The sequence below is a fragment of the Trichomycterus rosablanca genome, chromosome 26 (genome assembly GCF_030014385.1).
Source record: "Trichomycterus rosablanca isolate fTriRos1 chromosome 26, fTriRos1.hap1, whole genome shotgun sequence".
Lineage (NCBI taxonomy): Eukaryota > Metazoa > Chordata > Actinopteri > Siluriformes > Trichomycteridae > Trichomycterus > Trichomycterus rosablanca.
The window spans coordinates 1,653,081-1,662,980 of NC_086013.1; the positions used below are offsets into that span (position 1 = coordinate 1,653,081).

The following is a 9,900-nucleotide window of genomic DNA, read 5'->3' on the forward strand; positions in this document are numbered from 1 at the left end:
GAACTGAGACGTGTGCAGCAGCAACAACAGCACAACAACACTGCAAACACAGCAGTGAGTCAGCATTAAGAAAACGATTCATCAGTGAGTCAGCATCAGGAAAATGATTCATCTGTGACTCAGTATTAGAAAAATGATTCATTGACTCAGCATTAGGAAAAGTGGGGTGGCTCGGTGGGTAGCATTGTTGCCGCACAGCAAGAAGGTCTTGGGTTCGATTCCCAGGTGAAGCGGTCTGTTAGAGTTTGCATGTTCTCCCTGTGTCTGTGGGTTTCCTCCGGGTGCTCCAGTTTCCTCCCACAATCCAAAGACATGCAGTCAGGTTTATTAGAGCTAATAAATTGGCCCTTAGTTGTGTTTGTGTGTGTGTGCCCTGTGATGGACTGGCGCCCAGTCCAGGGTGTTTCTGTGTGCCCTGCGCTCATTGAGGGCTGGGATAGACTCCAGCATCCCCTGCGACCCTAATCAGGTTAAGTGACTTAGAAAATAAGTGAGTATTAGAGATAAAAGCGGTCATTAATGAATTCAAAGCTACGTCTGTACACGATGCAATAAAGACCTGGATACAAACCCGCCATCCACAAGGTTGTCGCATGTCTGTAATAAACCTTCACAATGTCATGATGTCGTGCTGCAGGTACTGTACGTTCAATCAGGAAACAGAAAGAAGAGCAGCTGAGCAGATACGTGTGTTTACACATCTTAAAATGTTCTATTGTTTCGTCTTGGTTGTGGCGGTGTCACATTTCATACCAGTACAATACCAGTACATTACCAGTACATTACCAGTATGGTGCACAGAGCAGCCAGAAGAGAATTCTAGCAGTAAATAAGGTAAAAAAAAAACCAACTTTCTCATAAAGTTTAACGTGGCTTTTTATCCCCTCAGCACGGAGAAAACCCTCCTCCCTACTACCTGGTGGTGAACCCTGATGACCCTCCTCCTCCATACACGGGGTCCCAGGGGCCCGTCAGCGGCCCTCCTGTTATAACCTACTACAGCAACCAACCTGTTCCGTATTATCCGCCTCCACCAGTGCTTCAGCCTGTCGCTGCGCCCGTTTACCAAAATCAACCAGGTTACACACACACACACACACACACACTACAATCTTAACCTGACATACTAGCCATCCACAGCTAGGAACTGGAACGCACTGGATGATTCCATCGATGTTGCCATAAGTGCTAGAACAAAATGATCAGGTTTAAATAAAGAAACAGGTTATATTTTATTTAACTTCCACATTTAAAGTGTATCCAAAAAACATACAGTGATGTAAAAAAGTATTTGCCCCCCTTTCCGACTGGCTCCTTTACTGCATATTTGTTTTATAGAACATTTCATTTATTTAAGGAAGTTATACAACACCCACATCACTCATCACGTCATGGCACGATGGCATGTGTTGGTGCAGACTGGCACTAAGCCATCATGTGTACCTGATTTGGTATGTTTCATGTTAAGAGAAACTGTCACACAGTTAAATATTCCTAAAGTTTATAAAATTAATAGTAAAAAAACATGCGCCCTTTCCACCAATTTTCAGCAGTACAACATGCATATTGTGGCATTCTTAAGTTTCATTGATGTTGGGCCCTTTAGCAAGATGCCTAACCCAGCTTTATCCATATAAATCAGGCTGATCAGTGCTTAGGTAGCACAGATTTTGGAGTTTAAGTCTCGACTGTGGCATCAATCATCAGCCTCAACAGCGACTCCTACTGTCCGGTTGAGGCGTCAGCACAAGTAGCCTCCGAACTCTGAACTGCCTTTTATAAAATTATTATTTTTTTAACTTTTATTCTGCCCCCGTCGACAGACTATCCACAGACCCGACTAGTGGTGACACGGCATAAAAAACTACCCCGGTACGGAGGCTCAGGTGGCCTGGTGTTCTTGTTGATTTTCATCGGAGTGGTCATCTGGCTGGGAGGTAGGAGAACGTGTGACCTAAAGTTTAACCCCCACACACCTCGACACTGATTCCTCTGAACCCCTTCTTCTAAACCTGATGTTTGACTGATATTTTCTTTGGTCAGTGCGATATGGGACGCCATTCCAGTCCACTGCTACGACTGAGAAATGCATGTACATGGTCACCTGCGAAGGACACGAATGCAAAGACGGCAGAAATGAGACGCACTGCGGTCAGTACTGATCAAAGCTTAACGGTCAATCAGATCTGCAGTAGCTTTTACGTTCTGGTTAATATGAACTGTTTTTATTGAAATCAGTTTCATACCAGTGTATGTCTAGAACATTCTCTAATCTTTGCTTATCTCTTCACAGTGAGGTTCGGATCAAAAAACGAGCTGCAGGTCATGACCGTGAACTCCAGCAGCTTCCTTCCCGTCTGCTTTATAGGCTGGAATCAGAACCTGGCCAACAAAACCTGTAAACAGCTCGGATTCAGGGGGTATGTGATCAATGTAGTTTTCTTACAAGAAGTAACCCGGTTAGCTCTTCTGTGTGCAATTATTTAAAGGAATTTCAAATAAACGAGTCCTTAAAATGCCCTAAATGTAGAAGCTGAAGTGAAAGGTTTACATACAAGTGTTAGTGAGATGCCTTTTATGGCAGGAATTAAATGATTTCTGTATTTAAGTTCTATTATACAACCATAAATTTAAAAAAAGCTGGAATAATTGTGCATGTGTGTGCATGTGTGTATTCTACAGAAGTTATGACTACGGACCTTTAGTGTCCAGCTCATCATTATTTTACTCAGTGACCACTCAGTCCTCAAACACCGTACAGGGAAAAATTATAGCCAGGTAAGAGAACACTTCTGAAACTAATAACCCTCTTTACGCTCTAAAACATCATTATTTAGTTTTGTTGATGTAAGTCTGTGTTTACAGTTCATCATGTCCTGATCATCAGTCGGTCTTCCTCCAGTGCAGTGGTGGGTTTTTTATAATTTATTAAACGGTACGGAAACGTCTGCTCGCATCGCTAAATGTGTTTCATATTTGTGTTTGTCTAGATTGCGGATTTTCAAACGTAACCTCCCGGATCATCAGTGGGAGCGTTGCAGAGTCAGGCGAGTGGCCGTGGCAGGCCAGCCTACACTTCCAGGGCTACCACGTCTGTGGAGGCTCGCTGGTGGCTCAAGACTTCATCGTGACCGCTGCACACTGCTTCAGGTAAGACATGAATGGAGCGAGTGAAAAGTGAACTGGTGGATGAATGAATGAGTCTCAGATGTAGGAATTTTTGGGTTGAGGGATAATGGATTGTTGGATTGATAACCTAATGGATGCTTAGCTGAAATGTTAATGGATGGGAGTGTAGCTGAAGGAACTAGTGGGTAGTTAATACATACAGCCGATGGTTTGCTATGTTGATGATATGATTGTGTTGTTGACTCTTTCGGCTGCTCACGTTGGGAGTCGCCACAGCAGATCTTTCGATATATCTGCATATTTGATTTGGCACACTGTATGATGGACGCCCTTCCTGACACAACCATCCTATTTATCCTGGTTTGGAACCAGCACTAAGGGTGCACAGATATGCTCTCCTCCCTACAATGACTAGGTTCATGTAATGCCATACACCTTCTGTATTTGTGAGCCCAGCCCGGGATTCAATACCTCGAAACTCAAGTTGGCTGTTAACAATGGATGTGGCTAAAAGGTCCAGGCTCAAAAATCAGAGGGGGTGCCCATATACTTTTGGCTATATAGTGTATATTTAGGGTCAATGTAAAAAATGTAAATGGATAAATGGCTGGACTCATGACTGGATGTCATGAATGGACTGGCATGTAGGTTAAATGGATGCTTGAATGTGTGGAAGTTCCAATAACTTGGAACAAAACCAGATTGTATTGAGTAACACACACGTCAAAATAGAAGTGAATAGACAAACATTGGTACGTGATATCGGATGGTGAAATAAAAAATGCACTCTTTTCCTGTCCTTTAACAGCTCAGCCTCGAGCCTGTTGCCTAAAAACTGGCAGGTGTATTTGGGAACGGTCTCCCAGGACATGCTTCCACCACCATACTTCGTGGCTGAGATCATTCTGCATAAGCTTTACAATCCAGCGACGAAGGACTACGACATCGCTCTGCTCAAACTCAGCCTCCCCGTCAGACTTTCAGGTCAGTCCTGTACTAAAGTCATGCTTCGTAATCAAACACACAATTCTGTTTTGTTATAGTTGTTTTTATCCTTATAATTTGTGAAGAAAGATGCTGATTGGTTGCTTAAAATGCTGTTGTAGGAACAATCCAGCCTGTGTGCCTTCCTATGTTTGACCAAGTCGTCTCAGCGAACAGGCAGTGCTGGACAACTGGTTTTGGAACCACGGTGGAAGGTGTCGGTATGTGTCAATGTTTGGGGCTTAAATGGTTAAAAGCAGGACTTTCAACAGTATTCGATGCAGATTTTGACAGGCAGCTAAATAGAATGTAGACAAGAGTATGTGAACTCCTGACCATGAGTTTTTGAAGCTATTCTTACTCTTCTAGAAAGGCCGTCCACAAGATTTTGGAGGGTGTGTGTGTGTGTGTGTGCCTCCTGAGTCAAAGGAGCTAGTTTGAAAGAAACCTGCAGACACTGCGACTCTTTGTGGTTGTGCGGTGGGGTCGGATTTCGTGATGAGATTCAACTCTGAAAAGACTGATTGGGGAGAAAACAAACTTTTGGAAGATTGAGCTCTGCATTCAGGAGGCATTGAAGCTAAAGTAGCTGTGTTTCAAATCTCACACTACTGTACCAAATACTATGATTAGGTACTTCTCATGTTTAAATGCACAATGTGTAAATTGGGAAGAGGATATCAAATCCTATGTGAATAATGTAAACAAAGGAAAGTCGACAATTAACATATCAGCTAAGTATTACATTGTTTCTCGCAATATTATTATTATTTGTAAGATATAACTGCAGACTGTGCTGTAACATAATTTAGAAGACATCTTTGTTTGAGGAGAAAACATAAGTAGCACTGGAATTAAATTCTGTCCTGTTACGCATTAGGAAGAATCAAATGGTAAGTTTTGGTTGTGGCTGCACTTAGTTGTTCTTAATTGTTTTTTTAAAACCCAAAACACTCCAAAATACAGACACAAATGTGTGAGGGAATGGCGGCTGTTATCGCGGGATTTCACTGTGTGTGTGTGTGTGTGTGTGTGTGTGTGTGTGTGTGTGTGTGTGTGTGCGTGTGTGTGAGCGTTTTAGCTTATGATGGTCTACAGTGCCACCTAGTGGTCAATACATTTAATGCTGTTTTTATAGCATGCTAAACCTGACATTGTTTACATTTTCCACGCTGTATTTTTTACTTTTTAAAAAAAATATAAATTATAATTCTAGTGCACCTTAAAATCGTTATTTTACTAACTGGTCTCGCCCAAGACACGATGAGGGGTTTGTTTTGTGTTACTTTAAGCAAAATGCCAATTACACAGCGAATCAACTTTATATATTAGCTAACTATCGCCCCCTCATGAACTGTTATTTTATCTCTTTTCAGGGAGTGTAAGTATTAATTATGAGGGTCAGACACAATCCCCCATCTTCCCATAATACAAACCACGATTTTAAGATGCTCTCTAAGCATTTTAGGATGTTTAGCATCACAACATACTGCTGCATAGACAGTATAGGAACCCTGTGGGATGGATAGGTAAGGGGACCGTCCCAAAATGTACATTTAAAAAATGCCTAAAGAGCCACAATAATTTTAATTTGATTTAGAATAAAATGTATTTAATTAATCATTTAAAATGACGCACAAATGGCACTCAAGCTAAGTGAATAATACTTCAGGTACCTTCAAGTACTGGGAGTTATAGTTATATCAAAACAGCCATGTGTGCATTTTTTTGCTAGTGTGTCTAAAAAAAATTAAATATAATAAATAAACAAACAAAAACCCTAAAAAACACATACAGGACACAAAAACCAACATGGTCCACCAAGTGTCCAACTGTCTTCTACGCCAGTGGTCCTCAACCACCTGGCCGCTGACCGCTACCAGTACGTGGGTCATTTATTACCGGGCCGCTCACAAAGAATAAATAATTAGAGATCGCTACATCAGCAATGAAAACACTGCTTCCATTTCCAACACACGGGTGTTTATCATCTCATATCACCCCAGGTGGAAGAAGCGTCTCGTTGCAGCGAAAAAGTTCATTTGTGAGTAGTAAAATTATTCTATTTTGAATCGCTGCCCCCCGCCGGTCCGTAAAATTTTATTTTATATGAAACCGGTCCGTGGTGCAAAAAAGGTTAGGGAGCGCTGTTCTACGTCATTGTCTGCCTTTGTGGAAAGAGTACAGTTGTGGAGATGTCCAATCATGACTTTATTGTGTGTGTGTGTGTGTGTGTGTGTGTATGTGTGTGTGTTTGTGTGTGTGTGTAGACGTCGGTTCCACTATGCTGATGGATGTGGCGGTGGGTATAATCGACTTGTCTGTGTGTAACAACAACTCCATCTACACAGAACAGGTTACAGAGAACATGCTCTGTGCGGGTGACCTGCAGGGAGGAAAAGACACCTGCCAGGTAACACACACACACACACACTTCTAATTATTGAGTGTTTAAGCCACACCCATATCTTACATGCATAAAATCAATTATATAAAAATTATATGCTCCTTAATGTGTGGTGACTGTTTGGAGGAACTTCAGTGGCCAGCACAGAGCCTCTAACTCAACCCCACTTTACATTTTCGGGATAAGCTGGATCAAATACAGACCAAACCTTTTCTTTAAAAAAGGTTAACAAATAAGCATACATTCCCACAGACACACTCCAAAATCCTTGAAATGAGATCCAACAATCACATGTGTTTGTCTGTCTGTCTACAGGGTGACAGTGGAGGGCCTCTAGTGTGTCAGGAGGATGACCGGCACTGGTACCTCTTCGGTGTGACGAGTTGGGGGGTGGGATGTGGTCGCAGACACAAGCCAGGCGTCTACAGCAACGTACACAGTCTTCTAGAGTGGATCCACAGCCAGATGGGGTAAACACACAGTGCACTCATGTATGGCTTTGTTATGTACACAGAGTGCCCTTCCATGGACCTGTCGGACATCCCATCCCAAAAAACAATGGGCTTAAATATAAAGTTATCATCCAATCTTAATATTTTAGGTGTTTTAGACACTATATGTATCCAAATTTATAGAAACAGTTTTGGGGAGGTCCTGTCCTGTTCCCCAGTGCACATCTATGAAATCCATATGTTGTTGAGGAACTCCAGTGGCTTGCACAAAGCCTGCTCTGAGCTTTTGGATTAATTAGAACATCAACAGCAAGCCAGGCCATGTCCTCCAATGTTAGTGCCCGACCTCTAAAAAGTTAGGCACAAATTTCCACATAGAGACTCCAAAATCATATAGAAGTCCTTGCTGTAATAGTAAAGGTTGTTTAAGCCACAAAGGGGCTATGGGGGTTAACATACAAGGTCAGACCGTTCCTATTTAATTTTCACATTTCTTACATTACGCTGCCTGTTTTTTAATTTACTCTTAAAAATATTCTTGTTTGTGTTTCTGTTTCTAACAGCAAGTCAAGCCGTGACCCCACTGCAGTCTGAATATTGGAGAGAACATTTTTTCACTGGGCACATACTTAAACATTAAGCTTCATCTGTACATGATACATTTCTATTATAATAAAAATCTAAAAACAAAGTAGAACTAATAACTAAAGCTGTGAATTCTGTGAAATGTTCTATAATTCTCTATAATTCTAATATGCAGTATCTACACTGTATGTACATTAATATTATTACATTTTCTTTATTGCATGTCCTGTAATGCAAATCATGCCCAAATAAAATAAAAACCCTAAAATCTAAAAAAAAAATGTTTAGTCAGAATTTTATTTAGTTTTTTTTTTAGGAAGAAAAAAGGGAAGTGTAGTTTTAAAATAGGGAACTAAAAAAGTCAGAATAAGTCAGATTAAAGTGGACTGTGATTGGTTTAGGATTTGTTTGCTCATTTGTTGTTCATGATTTTCCTCATCCAATACAAATATGTTCAAAATGATAGGTTACATGTTCATTTTCAAAGGCTTTTAAGGTTTTAAAATTTAATATTTAAATACGATCAGCACCAGAATTATTGGAACCCTGAATTATTTGCTAACCCGGGTAAAATGGTAATGAAACTGAAATAATTGTAAGTGAGTGTGAGTGGGGTGTTTAGGGAAGCTATATGGATGGAAATTGGTAGCATTTTGATCCCAGTCCTTTAAAACAAACTGTGGGATGAGCTTAAAGGAGAAAGTCTGGAGGATCTGGAGAGGTTCTGTATTGAGGGGTCACTCTCAGATTACCTGCCTTGGGATTTATGGGAGACCCAAGGCTGGTATGTTGGCAAATTAACCACAAGCATCATCTACAAAATTTTACCAAGGTTGCCATTCAGAGCTGATTGTAAAAATTGACTAGGCACCTGTAAGGCACTGGACTAGTAATCAAAAGGTTGCTGGTTCAACCCCCACCACTGCCAGGCTGCAACTGTTGGGCTCTTGAGCAAGGCCCTCAACCCTTAATTCCTTAGACTGTATACTGTCACAGTGCTGTAAGTCCCTTTGGATAAAAATGTGGACGTAAATGTAAATGTGTAGTGCTTCTCTGATTTGTTTTGAGTTTGTATCCATAACTCATTACCTTCTAATAGCTCATTCTTCATGCTTCCATGCTTCACTACGACATGTGTTATTTTTTACCTCCCCGTAGGCTGCATTAATTCCATAAACACTTAAAACGGCTCTGCTCTCGTGTGGAACGTAAACGGCTTGACATTGGCCGGTGGGCTAATGAGGCCTAAACAGGTGCGTGTTTTATTCTGAAATCTTTAGATCCGAAGAGCTTGTAGCCCAGAGGTCTTAATATCATTAGTCATGTGTTTAAAACCAGCTAATAATGTTGTGCTAGTGCCATTACGTTCCTGGTAAACTGTCTCTGCAGGTACTATTAGCAAATCACTCCAGGCGAAAGTCTCAGCTGAAGGAGACTGGATTGGCGCAAAAGGACGCAAGTCTGTGTTCAATTAGTTCTTGTTTTACTATAAAAATATTTATATGCTCCACTTGCTCAAACCTTCTGCATTCGCTGTCTGAATTTTTATTTCTTTGGAGCTGCAGTGTTCATCCAAAAGCTCAGGAACGTTAATGTAGGTGTAACGTTACGTTTTGAGTTGGGGAAAAAAAGACTGAGAGTGTTTTATGTGATAGCAAAACCTAGAGTTCAAACTAGGTTTTTTAAAACCTTTTTTTAAAGCCTTTACAAAAATGGTAACGGGACACCAATGGCCCATGGACTGTAGTTTGGACATTTCTGAATTAATACCATTGGCTTACCAGTTTTTCTTCCATGCATTCTAGAGACGAACAACAGTGAATACAAATGAAAGCATGAATTCACTTTGCAGTTGTTTTTTATGACTTGCATGCTATTGCTATTAATATGAAATTCACTTATCATGTGAGCAATTTGGAAAACTAAGGAGCTCTGTACGGCACACTGTGACCTTCACGGAGGTGGTTTGAGTCCTACGTTCCACAGAAACCAAGTCGCATAAAGCTTACACATCAGCTTGCTAGTCTCGATTCCACAACCTTGTACATTAACCTGGTCGGTCCTACTAGAAATAGAAGCATTGTGCAGAATGTGCTCTACAATCAAGCTGTCTAAGGGTCAAGGGCCTCACAAAGGGCACAAGTTTATAAGAGCGTTTTGCATCTCCTAGAGATTAAACATCTGATCACACCAAACGTTTAGCAACTGAGCATCAACTGACCTCAACACTGACGTCCTCTTATTTAGCCTCTGAAAGAGAAAACAACCCTGAGGGAGAATGTGATGTTCTCTCAAGACACGCCACTGATTATACCCAATGATTAACCACGGCACAAATCCATC

General features: G+C 41.1%; 1 protein-coding gene across 1 annotated transcript; it reads left to right on the plus strand.

Moving 5' to 3' along the window:
* Positions 1-877: 877 nt before the first annotated feature.
* On the plus strand, positions 878-7,814 carry tmprss13b (transmembrane serine protease 13b; the record flags this gene model as incomplete). The annotated part of the gene is made up of 12 exons (XM_062989162.1): positions 878-1,079; positions 1,824-1,937; positions 2,044-2,151; positions 2,294-2,420; positions 2,683-2,778; positions 2,866-2,909; positions 2,991-3,150; positions 3,938-4,113; positions 4,236-4,334; positions 6,384-6,526; positions 6,836-6,990; positions 7,536-7,814. Coding segments are annotated over 12 exons (1,455 nt in total), but the record flags the coding sequence as incomplete, so codon positions are not given.
* Positions 7,815-9,900: the final 2,086 nt, after the last annotated feature.